Source organism: Rhinolophus sinicus, chromosome 2 (assembly GCF_057876585.1).
Source record: "Rhinolophus sinicus isolate RSI-liver-muscle chromosome 2, RSI-T2T, whole genome shotgun sequence".
NCBI lineage: Eukaryota > Metazoa > Chordata > Mammalia > Chiroptera > Rhinolophidae > Rhinolophus > Rhinolophus sinicus.
The window spans coordinates 40,482,145-40,509,388 of NC_142502.1; the positions used below are offsets into that span (position 1 = coordinate 40,482,145).

A 27,244-nucleotide genomic window follows, 5' to 3' on the forward strand; every position below is an offset into this window, starting at 1 on the left:
ATCGGAACTGCAGGCGATAGTGGCGGTTAGAAACCAGAGAAAGGGTCGGGCACTGGAGCACAAGGGGGAGCCAAGGTTCGGCGTCCGAGGTTTTTCAAGGTCTGATAGTTTAATTCTAGTTGAGGGGTGCAGGGCAAGTGGTGCCTTAGTGGAGGCACAATGCATTTGTAGGTACGTGTGTGTGCGTGTGTGCATGTGTGCGTGTGTGTGTGTGTGTGTGTGTGTGTGTGTGTGTGTGTGTGACAGACAGGGGGAGTGTCCTTGGGAATCTTGAGGTGACGAGACTCCAGTGAGCAGAGCAGGAGAGGCCAAGACACACACTTAAAAGACAAAGGTGTATCATCTGCGCCAACAAACCTCTGAAAATTTTGGAGAATAAACAAGGAAGCCCCGATTTTTGCTTTTCCCCCTCATGGAATCTGCCAGATGAGTAGCAGAATATTACCTTCATGGAGAAGGCAATGCAGGTTATCCTATATAAATAAGACAGTTCATGTGTTACCTGTTTCCTAATAATTGAAATTCAAATTAACCCACCACTATATTTGCATAGTATAATCAATCTTTATTTGTAATATAAATGTGAATTCATTTTGCAATATTTAAGGTCATGACTATGACGATTAATTCGTGTTATGCAATCTCCAACCTGAAGAAGGTCTAGATGATGGCACCATATCTGGCCTTGAATATAAACTAAGTAATTAGCTATTGATGTTAATTGGTTCTTTATCTCTGTTGGTTTATTTTAAGATAAACCAACTAATACTTGTTATTTGACACTTTACAGTTCACATGACTTCCAATTAGCAGCATGCTGGTCATAAATTCTAATTTGATGAAGAACATACTTACCTCCCCCCACACCCAACTGGGTGGGAGAAGCACAGAACCCTTCAATAATTTGATAAGAGCTGTGGACCTTTACTCTTCCCAAAATACACATGGGTGCACACATGCAAACTGTTCCATGTAATTTCTGCTGATTTGGGTACCTCTCGAAGTCAGTTTCTCCAGGTTAGAACTCTTGGAATAGACTAAAATATGAAATGAAAGATAAACTAGAATTATACATTTTTTTAAAAAGTGGTGCTAGAGTTGAAAGGATTGATTTTCCCCCTACATGGTTCTTTTCTCTCCTCCCTTGCAGCTGGTGTGATAGGATGGAGGCTATTTTCTTGGGCTGACAAGCTAGAGCAGGGTGGTAGGACCAGGAGAAAGGAAACATGAAGGAACAGACCTAGCGCTTACTTATGTCTCCACTTTAGGAGATAAGAGCAACTGAAAGGAACAACCTAAGAAAATGTCTATTATTTCTGTTTCATTTTCAGCCAAAAGCACAATCTAGACTTAGACTTTTGTAATCCTAAAGTTGCTTCTCATCGATTGTAGAATAAGGACCAAGTTCTCAGCCTACTTACCTTCCCAACTTCATCTTAAACCACTCACCCCTCTCTTTCTGCAATCTAGTCACCCTGACTTTTCTTTCATTTTCTCAAATGCTCCATGTTCCTTTCTACCTCAGAGCACTCTCATGTTTCCTCTGCCTGAAATGTTTTCCCCTGTTCTTTCTGTTAGTTCTTTTCCTTAGGAAACCCTTCCCTGACTTCACAGATGATCTCAGTTCCCCTTATTATAATACTTAGTACTTCTCATTCTTAGCATTGATCACAATTTGTCATTGTATCAAGCTATTAGTGAGTTTTACCTCCTGAAGCCCGACTACGTGTTGTCTGTAAAATCAGAGATAAACCCATCCTACATTTGGCAGGAGAAAGGAGAAAAGTAAGCATTTTGAAAAACTCCCCGAGTTCTCTCTTATGCTTAACAAGACCTGCCCTCAAGGGAAACTATTTTACAAGAGCCTAAGCAATTTGTACTAGGGTTGGTTTAGGATTTTACTAAAGCCTGACTAACCTGAGGGTAGATACTCAAATCTAGCCCCCTCTGGCCTTCCTGTATTCCTAAGGTTGGAGAGGGGGAAGGAAGCAGAGAAGAACTTGTGAATGTCTCACGGAAGGGATGTAGAACATACAAAAGACTGAGATCTAATTATAGGACTAAGGAATGCTTCCCCTCCCCCCAAATAAATTACAACTCATATTATCACTCTTCATTTTCTACTCTTTGATAGATCTCAAACTTATATTTATACATTTATAAATTTCTAATTCATTAAGAGTCTGGGTACATAATATAGTACCTATTGGAAGACCATCAAACTCTTTTTTTAAAAATCTTGGGTACATTTTGTTTATCCTAAGGATAACACACTTGAACGTATTTTTCTTCTCCATTATGAATTGCCAGTATTCTTTTTCAGAAAATACCCTCTTCTCTTTAGCTTTCATGAATCGAAGTCTATATTCCTTATCTATAGCACTTCAGACAGTATTTCTTTTTATAGAATGATACCATTTACTCTAGAAAACACTACAGCTTTATCAATTGTCACCTTTAATATGGAGCCACAGCTTAATTGCAGACATATCTCACATTCAGTCCTTTTTCTAGATCCTTTCTTCACCTGTAGCACAGCCAGATTTACCGTGAAACTAATGAGACTTAAGCTTCAGGGCCCCACCCTTGTACAGGCCCCTTGCAATGTCTTGCACTTAATTTCAAATTTATACTTTTGGTTTTTTTTTAATGAGACCCCTCCAATTTATATAAGGTTTAGCCTCCTGGATCTGCCCTATTCCTTTATAGGACTCCAGAGGAGAGCTCGTACACGTAAAGAGCAAGCCAGTGTGCCTATTTGAACTAGATTATAACTTTACAGATTAGCAGAAATTTCTCCTGGGTGGCCAACTCCCCTATGTTAGTTTTAAGTGAAAAGATGCAATTCACTTGTGGCTTTAGTTAATTTTAAGTGCAGTCTTCGCAGGACCCTATTTTACAGTCAGAAATGAACACTTTGGGGAACATCTATATGCTTGTTCCCCAATGTTGTTGATATAAAATATTTTATTTGATCCTTACTGAAACCCAAACAATAGACATTGCAGTCCGAAACTCTATCTAAGAGTACTGAGAAAATTTGTGCAAGGTTATACTGCAGGAAATTTTGCATCTGGAATTTAAAACCAGTTCTGTCTGACTCTCAAGCTCATTGAGCCTCACACAACACAAATGTAGTGCTCTGTTTATTTTTCTGACATTGATGTGTGACTTTACCAAGATCATCAACAGAATATAAAGCTACAGATAAGTATGGGGGATAAAATACTCAGAAATTTTCCAAATAAATTACTTAGTAATATGAAATTAGACGTACTGCATTTTTCCATATGCCTTAAGACAAAACATCAATGAGTACTATTGAAAAGAAATGTTCAGCTAAATAGGGTGGGGGAGACACAAATTCATTTTGTTCTACCGAATATCTTCACTTCCCCATACAATTAATATTGCTAGTCTTCACATTCACGTGGAAAAATTTCTCAGGGCTTTTAGTCAAGTCCAAGAAAATAAAAATCTAGCACGTCTTAGCTTCCTGTTTGTAATGCAGGGTCTCAGATCACTCTCTCCGCACAACACCACAGGATATGGTGAGGCCAAAAAGGAACACACACAGAGGAATGGAAAGGGGGTTCATACCACCATATTCTTGCTGGCGGCTGGGTTGGAGATACAGGAAGCAGGATCCACAGGATCCAGAATCGCCGGCCGCTCCTCTGCCCACCAACCAACTAAACCCCTGTGTAGCCACGGCAGGTACATTAGTGGCTAATGCTAACCGGTAACAGCTGATAGCCACCCAGCCACAGCAGATGGCCATCTAATTACAGCTGATGGCCATCTACTAACCGAGCCAGCACCTTTCCACATGAGGCCAAGAACCTGGAAACTGTTCTGTGGGACTCTGTCCCCACACTGTTTGTCTAATTATCAACTCAATTAACATTGGGTACAGATATTTTAAATCTGGCCATAGTTTTGCCTAGTATCTGCCAAAGTGCAGAATTCCCTAATCTTAGGCATAGATTTCCATAGCTCTGCCAAATGCCCGCTCTGCTCAGCCCCATCTGGGGATCTTCTCCTGGCTGCGGTGGGGACCAGTCACCACAGTCCGGAAGGTCTTGATAGGAGTAGCCCTGGCAGCCTGGATGTGCTCTGCAGGCAATGAGCAGGTGGTACAACCCGGGCAGAAACACCAGGGGACAACAATCCGAATGGTGCATCCCTGGCTGGACCCGACTTTACTGGTGTAACCCGCCAGCAGGAGGCAGCCCATGACAGTGAGAAAGGCAGGGATCAAAAACTGCAGGGTGACGCAGGCAATGGCCTCATGAGGAATCTTGTAGGGCTTTTCTTAAACTTTAGTAAGTGAGATCTCACCACACCTGGGCAGCCTTTCCATTTAAAGCTAGCTTCAGTACATCAAGTACCCTTTGGACGGTTAAGGTGTCCACCTCCAGTGCTGGAAAGCATTGAGAATTTCACTGCTACTGGGGATTCCAGCAGCCACGTTGGTACCAATGGGCACCATAACCCGCAGAGTGGGTTGGGAGATCGCCAACTGTTGCGCAGTGAGCAGAGGTGACCAGGCCCACGCGCCCACACGACGGCTCTCTGACTCACGTGGACGTTTGCCTCCGCATCTCTTACTCACCTGCCTCCCCCTAATTAACTTTCTGGGAGACTGCCTTGCTTTTGATGGAATCCCCCTATTAACAGGCAAAATTGAGATTACTTTGGTAGATTGATGATATAGTATTACGTGTTATTTCCTTAGGCCAGTACTCTTTATCTCTTTAAAAAAATCCCCAGCTTTCTTTATCATTGAAAATTTTAGATTGAATAGATTAGATTACATGTATTCGATTTCATTCCATCAATTCATAGAATTTCCTTTTTCTCTAAAATTTCGTAATCACCTCTCATTCTTGCCTCTCTCGTCTTCCATTGGCCTAACGAGCAGCACAATACCTAATCTGATCAGCCTCATATATGACCAATTAAGAAGAGAGGAGAAGATTTCAGTACTGGAATCAAACCTGGCTTAAATCCTGCCTCTGCTTCTCGTTAACTGTGAACGTGGTCAAAGTGCATACCCCGAAACCTGGTTCCTTCCATAAAATTGCCATTGTAACGTGTACTACATAAGATTTCTGTGAAAACTTACTGAATTAAGTATGCAAACTGCCTTGTTGATAGCAGGTGCTCTCCAGGGAGCTCAGATCCTGACATGATCAAGAGCAAGGCATATCCACAAACTTCAAGGCATTTCATTCCCATTTTTGTCTCATTTTATAGATAATGGGTTTCCTGCAAATTGTATTGTGTGAACGTTGAATTGGCTGCCTTGTGGGAGTGCTGTGCCCTTGGTCATTCTTTGGCCTGTTGTCACATGATTCTCTTCACCCTGTATCTCTTTCCTCTTCTTATAAGGATATGCGTTTTATCAGATTAAGGGCCCACGCTACTCCAGTATCTGAGTATAACTAATTATATGTACAATGATTCTATTTCCAAATAGTATCACATTGTGAGATAATTTTGGGGGGACATAATACAAGGTATATCAGGTATTATTATTATTTTTTCACTATCTATCTTATCCTCTCAAGAATGCTACAGGGTACCGTGTGCTGTGCTAGTATTCCATGACTATTTTTCTTTGAACATAGGTTGAATGCTCAGGGAAGCTTAGTGACTTCATCTATACCATTTATTTTCTCTCCTGGAATCAGAATTAGAATTCAACACCAGCCTATCTCTGTTTATTGTTCGAACTGAGGTCATTTGGACACAACGTATGACTGTTATTGGGCTGAAGTCAGTCTTCAGAGACAGTAGGAGGGAAGAATGTATCTTTTACATGAAGAACACAAAGGTGAGAGCCCATGACGCTCTGAGACAGGAGAGAGACAGAAAAGTGAAAAGATCTATGAGTCCCTGACTGCTTCATATTTCTTGGTTCTAGTTCCTCAGGATGTTCAAGTTCCATGAATCTTTTAATGAACTACCCTATTTTGCGCAAACTGGTTACAAATAGAATATTCTCATTTGCAAGGGAGTGCTTCACCAAATTGCCAGGGGAAAGAGTTTCAAACTGAGAGAACCCTCAGATTCATGTTCTCCACAAAGATGTAAATAGATTTTTTATCTGTGAAATGAAAATAAGTTAATTGAATGGACATGGAAAAATATGTTAGTTGAGAAAAGAAATGTTGCAAAAGTCACATTTAAATTACAGAAAATTGAATTAATTTAATAGGAGTTTGGAAGTTTCCTAGAAATGAAATTATAGGATCACAGAATGTGACTATTTTTAAGACTTTTTATTCTGTTTCAAAATTGCTGTAAAGAAGATTGGAACTGATTTTCATTTCCATGAAACTATATGAGAATGTTTATTTCACCCTACTCTAACATTGAGCATTGCTTTAAACTTTTGCTAATTCTGAATTTGTTTTGTCTTTTCTATAAACTACAAGTTCTTGTTTGTCTGTTCTTGCAGAAAATTTTTATGTTTATGATTTCACAAATTTTTAATAAAATGACAAAAACACATAAAGATCATAAATGATGCATGTACAGCCCAATGAATATTCACAAAGTGACCTCACCCATGGAACCAGCACTAACATCAAGTAATAGAATGTACTAAGACCCCAGGAATTCTCTCATGTGCCTGTCCAGTTACTACCGCATCCCCCAAAGGTATACGCTCTCCTAAACCTATAGGTTAATTTTACCTGTTTCTAAATCTTACTCAATGAATCATGCAGTAAGTGTCTGGCTTTTCCCACTGAACATTATGTTTCAGTGCTTTATATATATTTTCCATGCAGCTGTAATTCATGCATTCTTACTAGTATACAGTGTTTGCTTATATGAAATGGCACAATTAGTTATTTATTTTCCTGCAGGTGGACATTGAGTTGTTTTTATTAGTTGACTATTATGGATGGTGATGCCTTGAAATATTTATGGTTTTAAATTTACTACCTTTTTCTTTGAAGTTTCTTTCACTCAATTTATGCTTCGAAACTTTTTCGCCATTTGGGCATTATAAACATATTCACCTATATTTTTCTACTCATTCAAAATTATTTTATATTAAACATTTAACAATTGGATACATGTGGAATTAGTTTAGTGATTTTTTTTCACCAAAATACTTACATGACTGAACCATTAGATTGTTAATGTATTTTTGATCTTTTCATCGTTAGTGTCAATCTTGTAATCTGGTAAATTACTAAACAGATGTATGTGCTTACAAATGTGTTCTCTATTTATTTCGACATTTACATTGATATTAAACTAAATAATTAAAAGTTAAGTACAATAATGAAAGAATGTTTAATGTTTCCTTGATACTAAATTTATTGCAGATTAAAAAATTGCACAGTGCAGAAAGAACATTTGCAATTCACATTACATGCTTCCTGTTTTTCACTTTATAATAAAGGGTATCAATGCAGACTACCTCTAAAATCATTTTACTTTTTGAAATTCCAAAGTGTTTTCAAAGAAACTCATGACAACTATTCTAACCACAGTTTACTCAGGGCAACTAATCTAAGCACAGTATACTCATTATTTTATTGCTAAAGTTTTATAATTAATATTTGCATGATAACAAATTAATATGTATATTAAAATATGCCCTGTAGTTAAGTAGATTTTTATAGAATTCTTTTACATTGATTCTACTCCTTATTTACATCCCAGATGAACTTCAAGGGAAAATCTTTCATCTTCCTTTGGAATATTCTGTCAAATCTTTCACTTTGCTCCACTGTCAAGTAATTTTTCCAGTCTCCGATGACACCTGGAGGGATAAGCACACGATTAGCTCCTGGGTGAGTAAGTAGCTGATATTGCTAAATTCCCTCCAACCAGCTTTAGTCCCTCCTTCAAGCCAAGCTAAATATCTGTTAGTTTCTGTCAGGTTAGACACTTCACTTTTTCTTATATAGGAATGAGCTAAGAAACAAAAAAACACTTCCAAAGTCCATTTTCCATATCTATTATACTTGCACCAACCATTACCATTAAAGTATAACCTTATTGAGAAGGAAAAATAAAAGTAAAATATATGACTAGATTCTAATGTTTATATGTATTTTACTAAATGCCAGGCACCATACTTGGCAAACCAAATCTATCAGGTAATATAATCCTTAACACAACCTTACAATGTCAGTATTTCTTCATTTTTAAAATTGAAATAATGAGACCCAAAGATTTTTCAAGTACTAAAACCAAGGTCACAGAGGTTGCTCTGAGCTGCCATCGTTTCGGTTTTACTTGATGGAAGTTTGAAACTATCATTAAGCTGATTTTTTAATGAAGATTTGGCATCTTCGGCTATCAAATTTTCTTGTTTAAATATTATTATCGGAATGTTAGCAAGCTATTATGGGCTTGAGAATTGCTTTATATTTGATCGAGTTGAATACTAACAAGTGAAAGTTAATAATAAATTGGGCAAAAGAAGAAACAGTGTTTTTAAAATAGCAATGTCAAGAGCAATTTCAACAAGGTCTTCATAATTAGGAATAAATGTGTATCACCAAAATGCTAAGTTATGAATAATTTAGAGAATAAATATGAATAAAATAGCAAAGTACAAATTATGTTTTTTTAAATCCATATTAAAGAGATCAAATTTGAAATATTTTGAACTTAAGGAGTATCAGGAGGACAATTATTCATTCTTAACAAATCCTGGCAAGTCATAAAAGCACAATAAAAATTTTTTTCATGTTGTTGAATAATTGAATTCATAGCACAATTGGTGAATCTACTTTTTACAATGAAGAAATCTGACACATGAGGAAATTACTGTAATCCAACTCCCTCTCCCACAACAAAATACATATGGAGTTTACTTACAGAATGCTCTAAGAGAAAGGAAAACAAAAATTGGAGCTGTCCTAGTCACATATGCGTACATCCATCACCTTCAGGTGAGACTCGGTAACAAATTTTTAAGAGTAGGGTCACATATACTAGAAGGTAGGAACCTAATATTGATTAATCAGTTTCAAGTGTCAGGCTCAATACTAAACAACTGTTTAGTTTTCAGGGCCATTTTCAGTTAAAATTCTGTTTTTTTCTAAGGCCCAAATGACAGTACTTGGAAAGACGAGTTAGAAGCACTCCTTAATTAGTGTAGAGGCCAAGGAATCAAGGGAACTCTAAACATTTTTACTCTCATAAACCACTGAGCATCACCTTTGCGTAAAAAATGTCCATCATTTCTTGTCCCAACTTCTTTATGTATAATGTCATCATAATTTGCTTTTGGATCAGACTTCATGTTCTTGAATGTAGCCTGCTTCACAACAGCTTCCACGTCCTCTTCACTCAGTTCTTTCTCAAGAAAATGGCTGATTTTAAGCACAGAACTTCTGAGGTCCTGAAAGAATTGCGGGCATGAGAAACTCTTCTGCTTATGAGAAACACATGAGTTAAAGCCCAACATCTTTATTACATTTTGGAAAACTGAAGGTGATCACACTTACTGTAAGTCTAAAGTTTGACAAGGATATATTACTTCCCGATTCTTCTTATGAAAATGAGTGCTCTGGTTGTCAGCTTTGGTAGAGCTTCCTACTGTTTGATTTTATAACGATAGCTCATTAATTTATTTAACCAACACTTTTAGGATATCTTATATGTTTTTGAAATGGTGATAAGCTTCAGAGAATTTTAAGAGAACAATAATATGTTATCTGTGCTCTTTTAAGTTCAGAACTTCATGTGTGAAGGAGTAAAGCAAGTAATTAAATGGATGCAAGAAAGAAAAGCCCGGTTCTAAGCAGCATCACTGGTGACTTCTACCAAACATTTAAAGAAGAATTAACACCAATCCTCCTCAAACTCTTCCAAAAATATCAAAAAGGAGGGAATACTTCCAAACTCATTCTATAAGGCCAGCATTACGATGATACTAAGCAGGACAAAAACATTACAGGTAAAGAAAACTAAAGATCAATATCACTTATGAAAGCTAAGACGCAAAAATCCTCAACAAAGTACTAGCAAAACACCTCGAGTCAGTTCTACTTCCAGCATCATATATTGACCCTCTTCTACCACCCTCTCTCCGCCTTTACCCTTTGGTAACCACTAAACTGTTGTCTGTGTCTATGAGTTTTTGTTTATTTGTTTGTTTGTCTGATTCCTTTGTTGCTTTCAGTTTTGTATCCATATATGAGTGATATGTAGATGATGATTTATAGAAATATACACTTGAAACCTATGTAATTTTACTCATCATTTTCACACCAGTAAATTTAATTAAAATAAATTTAAAAAAATAATAAAAAATAGATTCTCACCCAAAAAAATTACTAGCAAAACAATTAAACAACATATTAGAAGGAGCATACCCCATGATCAAGTCAGATTTACTCCTTAGATGCACAGTTGTTCAACATATGAAATTAATTAATATAATACATTTACAGAATGAAAGAGAAAGAAAACACATGATCATCTCAACTGAGGCAGAAAAAGCATTTGACAATATCCATCACAGTTTCATGACAAAAACAGTCAAAAAACAAAGAACACAAAAAAGAAAAAATATCTGCCTCTGCATAAATAGACCATATATGAAATACCTACTTGTTTATATCATAGTCAATGATGAAAGACTGAAAAACTTTCCAATGAGATTGGGAGTAAGGCAAGGATGGGCATTCTTGCCACTTGTATTGAACATAGTTCAGGAAGTCCTAGCCAGAGAAATGAGGCAAGAAAAATAAATAAAAGGAATCGAAATTCAAAGGAAGAAGTAATATTATCTGTGTTCACGTACAACATGATTTTATACATAGAAAACCTTAAAGATTCCACGAACCAATAAACAAATTCTGCAAAGTTGCAAGACACAAAATGAACACTCCCAAATCACTTGCATGTCTTCATAGTAACAATAACGAATCGCAAAAGAAAATTAAGAAAACAATTCCACTTATAAAGACATATACACAAATTAACTCAAAATGGGTGAGATTTACATATAAGAGCTAAAATTCTTAAACTCTTAGAAGAAAACATAGGAGAGTAAAGTTTAATGACTTTTGATTTGACAATGATTTCTTGATTATGACAACAAAAGCACAGGCAAAAAGTGAAAAAATAGATAAAATGGACTACATCAAAATTAAAATCTTCTGTGATCAAAGTCCACAAATAACAGAGTGTAAAAGCAATCCATGGAATTCCATGAACTTTCTAATATACATTTCTTTTTAAAAATTGTTATTTCCCATTTTATTTCTATTTATCCACTAACCTTTACATAACTTAGTACTTTCATGATGGACATTTATTCTTAATTTTTGAAAATCTCATTGAAGTTGCTATTTAAAATCATATTTTGTGATAAGGGGTCATAGCCAAAGTACCTAAGAACTACAACTCCAAAACAAACAAAAAAACACAATTAAGAAATTCTCAAAGGACTTAAATAGATATTTCTTCAAATAAGATATAGAAAAGGTCAATAAACACATGAATAGTACTCAGATTCACCAATCATTAAGGAAATACAAATACAAAACCACAGTGAGATACTACTTCACACCTATTAGGATGATTATTAAGAAAAAATAAGTAACAAGTGGTGACCAGGATGTGGAGAAATTGGTCCGTGTGCACAACTAATGGGAATATAAAACTTTGGAATGTGAATAGTAATGGTGGTTCCTTAAAAAACTACTTAAAAAACTAATAGTAGAATTACCAGAATCCCACCATACATCCCTTTGCTAATTATAAACTTCCCCATCCACCCCAAACAACCTTTATCCTTATTTTTATAATAATAATCTCTCTGCTTTTATTTACAGTTTTTACATGTAAATATGAATCTCTAAAGAGTATAGCAATTCCTGCTTATTCTGACTACATACTGCAATATACCTGAAACAATAAAGTAGTAAATGATTCTTTATCGTCACTGTGTACCAAGGGATATAACCTCCAAATCAGTGGGAAATGTGCAAACTCCTCTGAGATAAAATATGTGGACTTTGGGTGTTTCTGATACAATGACCACGGGAGAACCAGACATAAACAGTATTAGGTAAAACTGCCAACATAGTTCCAAGGAAAGTAGCAGACAATGGAAGACCTCAACATCAACACCAACATTGATGAACACCTAACTGCTTGAGAAAATTGGGATCTTTTTCTACAAAGAGCTTTAAAGCAGAAAACCCCACATTGACTAAGGTCTAGCCTCCCTGACAAGGGAAGTTGAAAGAAGATTCCCTCCCTATTATATAGTTGAAAAAAATTGTTTTTTGAAGATTTGGTGAAACCCATATCAAAAATACATGAGTAATGGGCTACTTGGTGGAAAGCAAGAGAAAAGTGGTACCTGGTGATAGTATATCAGTGACAGAACAAATGTTCAAGAGATTTTGCATAGTTTACTCTGAGGTCTCTTTGTCCTAATTGTCAGTAAATTTATTGTTTATTAATGCTTTTGTTGTGAGCACATTCTTGCGGAGGAATTAAAATATGAAACTAGGGAAGGAATCAGATTTGTAATTTGGGATGACTCTGGTTGAAGAATAAAGAGTAAATGGAGACTAGGTGAGGTTGGAGATACGGAGACCAATTAGGACGGTTGCTGTGGAAACGAAGCAAAAGATGAAGATGAGTTGGACTAGAGAAGGGGTAATGTGGACTGAATTAAGTTGTCTAAATTTTCAGACAGAATTAGCATGACTTGTTGAATGATTGAGGAAATGAAGTACGGGGTGAAGCAGGGGTTAATTATAATGCCTGGTTTCTGATTTAGGTCACTTGAGTTACTGGGCATTTCCTGGGAGAAGCAGCAGCTTTTGCTGAGAGGTGATAAATTGTTTTTTGGACATGATTTGCTTGAAGTCCAAATATTAGATATAAAAGTTGGTATACTGAAACATAGTTAACAATATACGTACATGTGCCTTAACTTGTCATATATATTTGTGATTCAACAACTTGTTCCGCAACCCATCCCAACCTGGTTTACTATACCTCATACTATACTTCATGTCACTAGATTTAATGGACATTTTAAACTCGTTTTACTTGACTTCTCAGCAGACTTAAATATCTTTAAAAGATCTTAAAGGTCTTTCTTAACACACCCGCTTGACTTCTATGTCACCACAAATTCCTCCTTTCCTTTCTACCTCTCTGACTGTTCATTTCTGTTTCTTTGGTGAGCCCATCCTCTCTACCCAAACTTTGTATCTTAAGGTCTCCCAGTAATAGAGCCTTGTTCCTCTTTATTCACCAACTCCGCTTCTTTCCCCTCCCACTTTCCTTCCTCCCTATTGGTGTGCCCCTCTCTCTTCCCACTCTCAATTTTATCCATGTTCATAGTTTCAGTTATATTTTATACAGTGATGATGCCTGAGTTAATATCATTGATATTTTAGCTCAAGAATCTTCGGGCTTCAGACCTGTGTGTTCCGCTTATTTCCAAATATATTTATTAGAGTACTTCTAAGTCACCTTAAATTCCATATGTCAAAAACAACCTTATAATCTTGTACCGGGAGCCTTTCCTATTTCAGTGTTCCCTAAGTACCTTCATGAATAATACAATTATCTACACAGATATATGAACCAGAAGTACAGGAGGTGTCCTACACATCAGTCTCTCTCATCTTTTTCTATATACAATCCCTTTCCTTTTTTATCTCCTAAACATATCTTAGAATTGCATTCTTTGTAGTCTCAGTGATACTATTCTAATCAAAAGCACCATTGATTGTCAGCGGATTAGCATACTGGTCTTTGAATAGTTTGCCTATCTTTACTATTATCACACTGCAAAACATTAATAGGAATGGTATTCTAAAAATACTAATTCTATCATATTGCTGGTCTTCTGGTAACTCTTGAAAGGCTCCTTATTGCTTTTAAGATTAAAGAAATCACTGCCATTAACATCGTCTACAGACGCTGCACAGTCTGGCTCCTACACACCTCTCTAGCTTCATCTTTCCTCATTTCCACCTTGCTCTTTAACTTCTTCCTTCAGTTCTTCAAAGATGCCACACACTTTACTGCATCAGGCCATTTGCACATTGTCTTTTCTTGGCTTAGCATTCCATTTTACCTCACTTGCTTTATTTACTCATTTATTAGCTTAAAGTTATCATGTTATTTTTTCCAGTAATAATTGCCTATTACTTTTAACTATACCAGATCTCCTTATTTCATATACTGATATGTACCTGTACTTTTAAAAATAATCCTTGTCATAGTTTTCAATTATATATACCTATTTTGTGAATACTTCTGTTCCCTCCTGGATTATAAATTATATAAATAGTGGTTTCAATCCTCTTTGTGTCATGATTTAGTGTCTGTCACATAGTAGGCATTTAATAATTTTGACTAAATGAATGAATAAGCTATGTATCAGTGAATCAGTATATTAATCAGAGATCACAAAACACTGAATGTCACATGTGTTTTGTGCGGTGTACAAAATGTATTAAGACAACTTTGATTGGATGCAAGCATGTAAATGTGTTTTCACATGAAAGCTACATTTCAAGATTCTCTTAAAATATTGGAAGAACTAGCATCACAGGGCCCATAATTAGCCTTATCTTAGTGGCTTCTCACCCGTGTTTCCCGGTGACCTTTCTCTTTTTTAAGCTCTACATGCGTGAGTTTGCCTTTATTGCTACAGATGCTACATGAAAAGGAACCACAAAAGATAACCATGCAGAGTGACAAGAGAGCCCGAGGAAGACCAGTAAGTAAGGGATGAGCAGGAAATTAGAAAGCCCTAAAGCAGCCTGAGAAGTCGTTAGGTGGCAAACTACTAGCAAAATGTGGTTCATTAAAGCCAAGATAAAAAAGGGTTTCAAAGAAATAATTTTAAAAAATAACCTTCTCTTACCAGTTTCATTTCCTCATACATCATGAACAGAATATTGAAGTCGTGTCTGTACTTGTACCAGTTTTTGATGTGATCAAACCAAAGGCTTCCTACCACTGTGGGAAAAGTTAATACGTAACAAGGTTAAAGATGTACTTATTGAACACAAGACTATAGACTTCCTTTTCTGTTCTGGAATCCTCAGAAAAATAAGTCAAGCTCATACCACTGGACATCTACGTTACCTTTTAAAAATGGTGTTTTGGGAACAATGACATGATTTTAATGGAAACCTGCCTTTCCTACGTATGTAGGAAAGTAGCAATAAAGAAATAAGAAGCCCAAAGAACTAACTTGGAAGATTTCTTTCTGGCAATCCTCTTACTTTTCTTCCTTCTTCTACTTGAAAACATGTCTTTATTTCTCCTTTTATTGTCTATTTTAAGATCTCCGGAGAGCAACTTCAGCTATCGATATTTAGATGGAAACTGAGTATAATCTTCTAAATGAGTGACAGCACCAATTCCACATTCCACAAGGTTCTTGCATCAATTTATCCTCCTCAGCATTAAAATGAAAATTCCACCATTGTCAGATAAGGCCTACCATAAGTCCATACAGAACACAAAAACTACACGCACATTGAACATACACTGTTCTGGAACGCATGGATCTAAATAGTTTGAATTGTTAGACAATTGTAGCTCTCTTATGATCTGGTCAAAATATTTCTTAAACAATATGCTTTTGCATGCAACCCCCAGAGTGGTCCTGGTGAGAATAAAAAAGGCACTGGGTAGCAAATTAAACTGACAGAATAGTAACATTTATGTGCATTCCAGCTTCTAACATTACTCTGTCCATCTCCCTAAAATATGTTCCTTAAGTTTGAGAATTTGGCTAAACGGCAACATTGACTCATAAACATGTTGCTTATGTAAATAAATTCATGGTTACCTTTTCCATCTAGAAACTTTCCCAAAAATTCTTCCATATTATCTGTACCTGGTATTATAGCCATCAAATTTGAAAAATGAAAGTATGAGGTCAAAACATCCTTGGGGTTTCTGTAGATATAAATAATCTGTAGGGGGAACAGTAAAACAGTTTTAATAATTCTTGGGTTTTTAAAAATATGTACATAATATTTCATTATATGAATGCATAATTATTTATTTCATCCAATCTGTTATTCATGGAAATTTAGGTTATGCCCAATTTTTGCCATTACAAAGATGCTGAAATAAATAACTTTATTCACATGACATTTCACCTGTATAAACATAAGACTAATTTCTAATAGTGAAATTATTTTTTAGTAAGGTTGATTAATGTGGTAAATTACCTTGCACAGACGCTGTTTCCATTTACTCTGTGTGGACAGTAAATAATGTTGGATATACAACAAATAGCATTGGATATCAGTGAAAAAGGAAAAAAGGAAAAACTATTTAACAGACGATGTTAACAAATAATTATCCATATAGAAAGAAAAAGAAAATGGAATTCTACCTCATACCTCACACCATACACAAAAATGATTTATAAATGGATTGAGGATTTCAGTATGAAAGTAAAACTTTGAAATCTCAAAAAGTAAAGAATACATTCCCAGTCTTGGAGAAGACAAGGATTTCCTAAACAGAAAAAAATTTTTTTTTAAATGAAAACTGATCAGAATTCAACTACATTAAAATTTTAAGAATGCTGTTCTTCAAAATATACCAAAAAAGGGGTGGATGGATGGGTCATTTGGTTAGAGCACGAGTTCTCAACAACAAGGTTGCTGGTTCAATTCCCACATGCGCCCCCTGCAACTAAAGATTGAAAATGGTGACTGGACTTGGAGCTGAGCTGTGCCTCCACAGCTAGATTGAAGGACATCTACTTGAAGGTGATAGGTCCTGGTGAAAAACAGTGTCCCCCAATATTCCCCAATAAAATGTATAATACATATATATATATACACACACACATATATACATATATATACATATATGTCACATATATATGTATATATACCATAAAATTACAAAAAGTAAGAACATATGAAAGAAGCAAAACATATAACCAATAATTGAATAGCATCCAGAATATATATAAAACAATAAAAAAGAGCCAAATAATGAAATGAAAAATTTCGCAGAACAAGAAATTATGGCCAATAAACATATCAAAAAGTGCTTAATCTCATTATTGATTAGGGAAATGCAAACTCAGATCAGTTTGAGATACCATTTTATAATTAATAGATATTAAAAAGGCTGATAAAAAACTATCTAGGAGAAAAATAACAACTCATACATTACTGGTTTCAGCATAAACAGATACAACTGCTTTGTTTTAAAACAATATGATTTTATAAAGTTGAATACTTCTGAACTTTTTGACTTTGCAATTCTATTCTTGGACATACATTCTAGGGAAACTCATACAGGTGTGCACCAGAAGACATGCTCAAGAATATTCATAGCATCAAATATTGGCATAACCTGATTATTCAGTGAAGGGAAATCATAGATCTGATAGACAGAATAACTTACACTACTTGAAAAATCATACAGTAGTGGAAAATCATATGTGAAATCTGGAACAAACAAAGGCATATGGCAAAACCCCAGGAAAAAAGAAAACAAGTGACAATATAAAGTTTAGTAAAATTTAAGGCCAAAGGCTTTCACAGGAGAACATAAAATTTATTTGCCTTGACCAACATAACAGAAATTTTTGTATACTGAATAACATATTAGGACATCTTACAGGACACAAATTCTAGTAAGTCTGTAAAGATTTTGATATAGCAACCGTCAGAGTGGAAAGTTTATACTCACCTTTAGACATAAGGATAAAAGGATTAACAAAATAAATTGGCTCAATCATTTAACAAAGTTCATTTTATATGTGTGTTTGTGTATGTGTGTGTTTGTTTGTGTGTGTGTGTGTGTGTATGTGTTACCCCACACAGAGAATATACACAATTTTCTCATGTAGTCATGGGACACATTAAAAATATTGACCATGCAATTGACCATAAAACTTCTTAATGAATTTCAAAAATTAGCACTCTAATACACTATGACTTGATGAGAGTACATACTAATTGTCAACAATGAGAAAGTTAAAACAGAAAACTATACAAAGTCTTGGAAATAAAAAATCTTCAAAATAACTTGGACCATTTAGAAAATTAAAACTGAAATGATAGATAGAAACTAATAAAATTTTATCCATCATTTTTAAATGTCAATAATTTAAAAATAAATATTGGAAATAGATAATAATAAGGTTTATTTTAAAAAGAGAAAAATAAATGCAAACAAAATATGAGAAAACAATTAATATGAAAGAAAAATCAATGAAGAAGAAAACATTCAATTATGCTTTTAAAAGAAGCTAGTTATTTGGAGGAAAAAACAATTTAATAACAACTCCTGGTATCCTGAAAAAAGTGAAAATTAAAGAATATTTTAAAGTGTCCTTATAACAAATGTGTAAAAAAGATGTAATCAGATAATTGGAGAAAATTCATTAGATTGTGACAGAACATGTTGTAATTTCTTTCATTGTTTTAAAATACAGATAAAACAGAGAAAATGTACTTTGAAATTAAAATTATAATACCAACTTAGGGAAAGGCAGCTAATTTAAATGAACTGATCAGAAGAATGAAAATATACAACTATGAAACAGACAGGTTCAGATTTATTTACAATGGACTTAAAATCAAATCTTCAGAAAATTCAGTTAATTTATATTTTTGAACTACTTCATACCTTAGTGAAAAGCTTTGAAATTTATTAGACTAGAAGTACAGTGATACTAAAATCAAATAAAGATAGAATGATCACAGAAAATTAAAAATAGCTACATACAAAAATGCCTGAATAAAAATTAACAAAACTCTTCCAGATATATGTTAACATAAATATCATACTATGAATGAGTAGGATTTATTCCAGAAATAGAACATTATTGAAATATCAGTTGATTTCCTTTCACTATAGGTTAAAGGGAGACGGGAGAAACATAGCATCTTCAGAGTAGCCAAAAAAGGCATTATTATGCAGGTGCCATGCGGGGTCTCAGCTCCCGCTCCCCACATAGGAACACAGGATATGGTGAGGCCATAAAGGAACACCCATGGAGCCATAGACAGGGGAGTCATACCGCTATAGTCTCACTGGCAGCTGGGTTGGAGACACAGGAAACAGGATCCACACAACCTACAACCTGCTGTCCCCTTCTCTGTCAACCAACGAACCCCACTTGATAGCTGCAATCTGCCATGCTAACTGCCATCCTCGTTTGCTAGCTCAGCCACCATCTTCTTGCTAGCCCCCCATTTGCTGCTAGCGTAGCCACGGCAGTTATATTAGTGGCCAATGGCTCTCTGGTTACAGCTGACAGCCAACTAGCCACAGCTGATGGCCATGCAATCACAGTTGATGGCCATTTACTATCTGAGCCAGCACATTTCCACATGAGGGCAAGAGCCGGGAAACTGCACTCCTGGCTCTGTCCCCACAGGCATTTTATATAATTAGGCCTTTTCTGAATAAAGCAAACTAACAATAGGAAAAAAGTTACTCATTATCACGTGCCTGGAAAATCAGCTGCAAAACAAAACCAAGAAAAGATACTAAAAATGCTAGAGAATGAAAGATAAGAGAATATTTGTCATCACTTCCATTGCTCTATTTTTTTCTGCAAGTTTTAACTACTGAAATAGAGAAAAAGAAAGTAGTGTAAATATTGGAAAATAAAGGAAAGTAAAATGTATTATTTTAAGATCTAATATATTGCAGAGTATAGGGAAAAAGTTAATAACACTAAGAAAATTGATTAAGGGAGCCGCAGTGCCAATGTTTTTTATTCTTTATAACAGCAATCACTAACTAGAAAAGACAACAGTGAAAAAAATTAAAATTCAAATTAGCCAAAAGAACGGGAAATTCAGGGAAAAATATGTATGAAGCATACAAAGATAACAGCACATTTGATGGATGTGAAAGTAGACCTGATAAATAAAGAGCAATAGAATGATGCTGGAAGGAATGTTGCAATATTGCAATTTTAATGATTGTCTCAGAACTAATCTCTATATATTTAATCAATTCCAGCCAACATCTAAAAATCATTGGGAGAATGAACATATCAAAAAATAAAGTTGGTGGGGATTTGTCTTATCAGTTACGGTATTTAAAACAGTGAAGAACTCCCACGTATTAATTTTTGGAATTTGGAGTCTAGAATCAGAGGGAGGGATGATAGAAATTTACTAAATCAAAATGTAGACTAAAATAATAGGGGAAGAGTAAATGTTTAAACAAGTCATATTGGATCAACTGGCAACCACCCTCCCCTGGGCAAATATTATGCAAGTCATATTTCAAATCACACACAGTATCAGATATAATTTATAATTAAATGTAAAAAATAAAAACATACAGTTAATTAGAAAAAACTGTGAGAGTATTTGCATAGTCTTTTTCATGGGGAAGTGTTTTCTTAGCAACAGCAAGTACTAGAATCTAGCAAGGAACGATTGATAGATTGGTTCTATAAAATTAAAATCGATTATATAAAATTAAAATTCAACAATATTTAAAGGTAAACTATTGATTGGAAAAATATTTGTCCCATATAAATACTTCTACAAAACAGTAAATAAAAGACAAGCTAAAGAAAAGTGGGCAAAGGATACAAAGGGTATTTCAAGGGCTATTCATATATAAAAAGGCTCAAGTGATTAAAACCAAAAGGGCTGCAAATTTCTCAAGAATGAGATGTTTTTAACTTGCACATTAGCAAAGATTAATAATTCCAATCACTGGTAGCGTGTGAGCAAAAAACATTCTTATATACTATTTGAATAAGTGTAAGTTAATACATTATTGAAGGCAAGTAGCTAATATTTACCAACTCTTAAAATAATTGGACACCTTAACCTGAAAAGTCCACTTTAGGGAAACATTTCACTGATCAAAGAGTTTAAAGATCTATAAGATGTTTATTGCAATGTGATACATACATATGCTGCAACCTACCTGTCCATCAATACACATTCAATATTGTACAACCATACAATAAAATTCTACTAAACCATTAAAAAAGAACAGAATTTTGTGTGCCGTCATAAAGGAATTTCTATTGTACATTATAATTACACTGCATGCAATGCATGCTGTAACTAAATTTATGTATATACTAATAATTCCATATATATTGTTAATGTGAAAAACAAGGTCATCAAAATTATAATAATAACTTTTAAGAGAATGTGGATAAGTGGAGCTGGAAAAAAATATTTGAAGAAAGTATTTTTGTTTGTGCCAAACGTCCATAAGCTATTTCTATGACATACCTTAGCTTTTTTGCTCTTGAGACCTTTCGGTACTAAATAATATGGGAGGTGGGTAGAGAAGAGGCGAGGGGATGGTCTCGCAATAAAGTCCATTTTGTGTAAGTTGTATTCGAAGAAGGGGACTCTGTCAATCGTTTTCACAATTTCAGTTCTGCTACGATGTCCCTCAAAGTATATCAAACTTAATATCTGCTGAGCCCAGATGGTACCTGTAAAAATAAATAATCTTGTTTTTAATTCTGAATTAATTTTCTATAAAAAAAGATGTCAATAATGAAACCATATATCTCAAAATCATTTGGAGTTTTTTTTTTTCTTTAACCATTCTAAGTATGCCAAGGAAATTTGTCTAACTTTTTTGTTTGTATTTTGCATTACAATGAGTAAAGACAAAATCAAATGCTCTTAGTTGTTCTTTTACTTGGAAAGAGCTGCGGTTTTTCTGATTCCATGCTAGCAGCAATTGAGATTAATCCTTCACTTCTTTCTGTTTCCTGTGTTCATGTTAAGTTTCATTCGTCTGATTTTCTGTGGCTACCTTTGTTTCTTATTCCTTAGTCTCCTTTCTTAAAGCCTTATCTTGAAGAAGTATAGACAGACAAATTAGGAGCTCAAGTCTCCTTTCCACCCCCACCTCCCTTTTTCTAAAACTGTGTAACCTAGGTTTTTTCACACACTGTTAAAGGAAAGTACTGATAGCAGGCATACTTGTCTTGTACTTGATTTTAAATATGATAATTTTAATGATGCACTATTGCATACGATGTCTGTGGTAGTTTTTGGTAAATACTGTTTATGAAGTTAAAGAAGTTAATTTTCTCCGCTAGTTGGTTAATAGTTTCCATTATGAATATGTGCTGAATTTTACTAAATTCTTGTTCTGCATCTATTGAGGTGATAACTAGGCTTCTCTTACACTCCTGTAATGTGGGTGAGCTATAGTAATATATTTTTAAACCAGTCATGGCTTGAAAGAAACCCACCTTGTATTTTTTTTAACATTGCTAGATATCTTTTGCTTTTACTTGGTTTAGGATTTTTACATCTATGTTCATGAATATACAATCAATGTTCTAAAAAGATGTGAGATGTCAACAATCTTGTAATTGTTATGACTCAATAGTAGATTTGATAAAATTTATGGTGACTTCTGGGGACAGTTCCTAATCTCCTCTCCAAGATGAGTGAGAGCCCAGGAGCCTGGACTGAACACTGATGTTTGGTGTCCCAAACACTTGGGCTAGATTAAGGGTAAAGGAATGACTCTCATGGGCTGCAGTGCTTCACCTAACATTAAGCGAATAAAAAACAGATGCCACCAACATCTACAGGAGGGATAAACAAAATACCAATATCAGATGTACTGATAAATTTTGCAGAATAGAAGAATTCAGGGAAAAAGCATTGCATGACTAATTTGGGGAAAGTAAACGAGTCATTAATTTCAAAGTAGTTTGTGAAAGGGAGGGACTGGAGTATTTTCATGAAAATCAGAAATAAGTTTTTTTTGTATTGACTTACACTCCAGTGTATCTTTCAGCAACGTAACCACTTTGCACACATTGCTTTAGGCTCACCAATCACCCTGTTCCAATATTTAAAAAGTCAGCTTTTTTTTTTTGGAATGTAAGAGCTGAGGGCAATTAGTTCAAAATTATTTCATTATTATAGGGAAATACAAAACAGAGTAATTAAAAAGCTTATTAGGAATTAGTTCTAACTGATATGTGCTGCTAACAAAAATCCTACTGGGTTTTTAAACATATTTTCTTCTAATTTCAGAGAAAGCCAATAGGTCAGCACTTCCTAAGTATCTGCTCTTCGCTCAATATATGGATTCTTCATATGTACCATCAGAAATGACAACATAGGCATTTCAAATGCATATAAAGTTTTGAGATTTATTTAACTTTCTTTCTAATCCTAGGTGGTTGTCTAAATGTAGACTGGGCTACTGTTTCGTCTGGGAAAAGGCACATTTGTACACATGTATTATCAAACCAGAGTGAAGACTGATGCAGGTGGCCCACTCCTCAACTTACCAGATTTGGGATATGTAACTATGAAGACATCATCATCTCTAATTTCAAAATCTTCTATATTTTCTAGAAAGTCAACATCAACGACAGGTAAATTAAAATTATAGCCTTTAAAGTTCAGTATATATTGGTCTGTGTTGTCCATAAGTATTCACCTACAAGTAAAAACAGATTAAATTATTTTCAAGTTCTTAGTATTTTATAATAATGACGAACACTTACTGGGTGCTCAATATGGGCCAAGCTCCTTTTAAATGTCGTATATGTATTAACACATACCATACTAAACAGTTTGCATATATAACTCATTTAATCACAGCAACCAAACGTTGCTGGAGGTATTATCACTATTGTAAAGATGAGGAAACTAAGATACTAAAAAGTTAAACAGCGTTTCCTAAAACCCCATGATGGAGACATAATCATGACTCCAAACATACAGCTGAGGAAAATGTGGCACAGGAGGTTCAGCAAATTGTTGAAGGTTGCCCAGGTAGCAGACCCGGCAGGATTTGATGCCAGATGATTTCACCTCAGAGTCCGTGCTTTCAATCACTTTACCTAATACAGTTTCTCAGTATGTCATATTTTTAGCCTTCACTTTCTTTTTCATTGTTATACAAATAGGAACTTCTTCAATGAATGTACTTTTTATTTCTCTCTCTCTTTTTTTTTTCTGGAACAGAAATAATCTGCTTTCTCTGAAAGAAACTTCTAAGGCTTTAGGATGTGTACACTATTTCAAATGAATTCTGGAATGTGCTCTGCATAGTAATTGTGGGGACAGAGCCCCAGAAAGTAGTTTACAGGCTCTCGGCCTCACGTGGAGGAGTGCTGGCTCGGGTAGTAGATGGCCGTCAGCTGTGGCTGATTGGCCGTCAGCTGTAGCCAGTTAGCCAATTAGCCGCTAATATAACTGCTGCGGCTACGGAGGAGAGCCGAGGAGAGAGAAGGAGAGAAGAAAGAGAGAAGAATGGGGGCTAGCAAGAAGATGGCGGCTGGGCTGGCAAGCATGGATGGCGGTTTGCGGACAGTGTGGATCCAGCCTCCAGTGAGAGTACAGTGCCACCAGAGAGAATATAGTGGTATGACTCCCCTACCTATGGCTCCGTGGGTGTTCCTTTTTGGCCTCACCATATCCTGCGTTCTTGTGTGGGGAGCGGGAGCAGAGACCCCGCAGGCCGTCCCGCATGACAGTAATACTAGTGCTGTCATACAGGGTGTCATGCAGGGTCTCTGGTCCCGCTCCCCACACAAGAAGCAGGACATGACAAGGCCAAAAAGGAACACCCATGGAGCCACAGACAGGGGAGCCACACCACTACAGTCTTGCTGGCAGCTGGGCCGGAAACACAGGAAGCAGGAGCCACACAATCCACAACCCACCGTCCACTTCTCTGCCAACCAACCAACCCCTGGCTAACTGCACTCTGCCATGCTAACTGCAATCCGCGCTTGCCAGCTACCACCTTCTTGCTAGCCCCCACTCCTCTGCTAGCGTAGCCACAGCAGTTATATTAGTGGCCAATGGCTCACTGGTTATAGCTGACGGCCAACTAGCCACAGCTGATGGCCATCCACTCACAGTTGATGGCCATTTACTACCTGAGCCTGCACCTTTCCACGTGAGGCCGAGAGCCTGGAAACTGCTCTCTAGAGCTCTGTCCCCACAAGTGGTTTTACTTTGGAGATACTGCCCCAATATCTATTGTATGGATATTATTATATTTTCCAATTGAATTTTTATTAGAATCCTAAATAAATTTAAATAAGACAGTCAAAATAAAACTAGGAAGAAAATAGTCTAAAGATGCATCTGTTTAAAAATTGGACCAGATAAATATTTTCATTATCTTCACCTGAGAAATCTATTCTTGAACGTGAAATAGATGAGGGAATCCCAGAAGTTTTAATTCCATTAAGTTTAGAACCAATATGTATTTCAGTTAAATACTTTTTAAAAATTTCTGTGCACACCAAGAAAATGAATTGGTTAAAAGTTGCAGATATGGCTTTGTATAAATTGCATGTCAAGAAACATTTAATTCCTTTACAATCTAACTCCCTGACCAATAGAGGAAAATCAGAGGTTAGAATTTTGCTGAGTAAGAGTAGAAAATCACTTGCATTAGAATCACCTGGAATTCTGGTGATTCTACTAGAATCACCGGACAATGCTACCCGTCCTACCCCCAACAGAAAGCACCAATTACATAATTCTTGATGCAGAGAAAAGAAGAGTGTCAGGCAGCCCTCAAAAACATTCTGAAATCACTCCTTTTTTGCTATTCATTATCTTTAGTCTACTTTGTACAGTCTTAGCAGAGAGAGAAATATAAGAGCGATCTAGTCACAGAAACAAGGGGAAGAGCGTAGTGCGAGATGAATTCAGGGACCTCGGCATTGGCCAGTCATATGTTGTTTGCATCTCTTTCATAAATATAGGAGAAAGCGATTGTATAAAAGAGAAATGAATGTCTTTCCCTCTTATTTTTGCACTGCAGTCCAAAAGAAAAAGAGGAAAGACAGAAAATTGAGGAGAAAAAATACGTTGTGTGCTGAAGAGAGAGAGACTTAAAAGAGGATCCAAGTCTCCCCTTTAGCTACTTACTGTTTGTAGATGAACTGATGAAGCAAAATCCACTTCTGATATAATTTATAGATGACAGGGAATGATGTGTTGTTGCTGAGAAATAAATACTCCCTACAGAGTTTGTCTTGACCAATGAGTAGTATTCTAGAAAATCAGCAGATGGCTCAGTTTGGATAAATAAATTAGGTAAGAGTTCGTTGTTATTAGGAAATGAATATCTGATTGCTCCAGAAAAAGCAAAGGATTCAAAATTTGCTCCGATACTAAAGAGAACAGCATGTATCCAATAGTTATATTTACTTAACTTTGGAAAATATACAACAAACAAGAAGATATATTTGAAAGCTACTGCAACATCTTCCTTGGGCATGAAGGATGGCTTCTAAAATTTTTGTACCACCTCAGACGATTTGTGTTCCTTCTTCAGGTTTTTATTTGAACCATCCTATGTAAAACTGGCAATGGTTATGGGAGGTTCAAAGGGCCTTATAAACTCAGAAGAGTATTTAAATTCCTTTTGCAAAATGTCCAGGGTTGTCTATGATGTCCTTCCACTCCTGTTTTCTTTTCTTTTTAAAGTAGTGATTACAGAAGATTGATCTCATCTTTTTGCCTTCTCCAATAATTGAAATATGTCTCAGACCTGATCTAACATCTCCCTTAGACATTTCTCCCATTCTTCAATCATCTGTTACCTACATCAGCTGCTCTTTGGTAATGATTCTCAGGTTTCCACTAAACCTAGTTTGACCCTAGGGGAGATTTTTAATCCTTGTACAAATGTTCACTGGTAAGTAAATACAGTTTAAGCTGAGGGTAGATAAGGCTTGTAAATGCTTAACCTATCTCTTGTTTCATGTCATTTTTCTATGCAAAGCAATAATCTCTTTTGTGAGAGGTGCATAGCCCGATAAGTATAATTGATGAGAGCAGACTACTTATAAAATGAATAGCTCGCCAAGAAATTCTGGTTTCATAATATAAACTTTCATTGAACTAAATGCTTTAAGGGCCTTTTGATATCCTTGAGAGCTTTTCCCTGTTCTCCCTGGCTAGACCACTCTGCAGGAACAGAACTGCATCTGGGACCGCAGGAATTGTTTTAGCTCCTCCTTTCCATACCAAACAATGATATGCTGAATCTAGCAATTAATAATATTACTAAACTTTTTGTTTCCATGGAACTTTCAATGCTTAGTGAAATCTTAGTGATATTCTGAATATCCAATGGGACAAAAACAAATCTAAAGGTGAATAAAGGAGAATAAATTAAAAACAAATGAAAATGGAAATGTATCATATATTACATGATGCAACAAAAGCAGTTCTAAAGGAAACTTTATAACAGAAACACATATATTAAGAATTTAGAAGGTGCT

The 27,244-nt window shown here is 35.6% G+C and overlaps 1 protein-coding gene and 1 pseudogene across 2 annotated transcripts; both read right to left on the minus strand.

The window, feature by feature from the left end:
* Positions 1-3,896: 3,896 nt before the first annotated feature.
* LOC148758765 (transmembrane protein 230 pseudogene) lies at positions 3,897-4,492 on the minus strand (annotated as a pseudogene).
* Positions 4,493-7,313: 2,821 nt separating this feature from the next.
* On the minus strand, positions 7,314-26,037 carry LOC109439752 (amine sulfotransferase-like). Of its 2 annotated transcripts, none has more exons than XM_074333477.2 (7): positions 25,884-26,037; positions 23,276-23,427; positions 21,234-21,442; positions 15,875-15,953; positions 14,891-14,985; positions 9,196-9,379; positions 7,314-7,786 (listed from the first exon to the last, which is right to left on the minus strand). In XM_074333477.2, exons 2-7 carry the CDS (start codon positions 23,415-23,417, stop codon positions 7,665-7,667), a joined length of 831 nt encoding a protein of 276 aa, XP_074189578.2. In that variant the 5' UTR covers positions 23,418-23,427; positions 25,884-26,037; the 3' UTR covers positions 7,314-7,664. The 2 variants fall into 2 exon arrangements, with proteins under 2 accessions (XP_074189578.2, XP_074189577.2); XM_074333476.2 differs by having other exon boundaries at positions 15,827-15,953; positions 25,884-26,036.
* Between the last annotated feature and the right edge of the window lie 1,207 nt (positions 26,038-27,244).

Bases quoted from the DNA above. Each gene is read 5' to 3' on its own strand.
- LOC109439752 (XM_074333476.2), bottom strand. From the start codon at position 23,417: ATGGACAACACAGACCAATATATACTGAACTTTAAAGGCTATAATTTT. The intron at 21,443-23,275 runs GTAAGTTGAGGA...TTATTTTTACAG, and splicing joins AGTTACATATCCCAAATCTG to GTACCATCTGGGCTCAGCAG. The intron at 7,787-9,195 runs GTGATGCTCAGT...TTATCCCTCCAG, and splicing joins TGGACATTTTTTACGCAAAG to GTGTCATCGGAGACTGGAAA.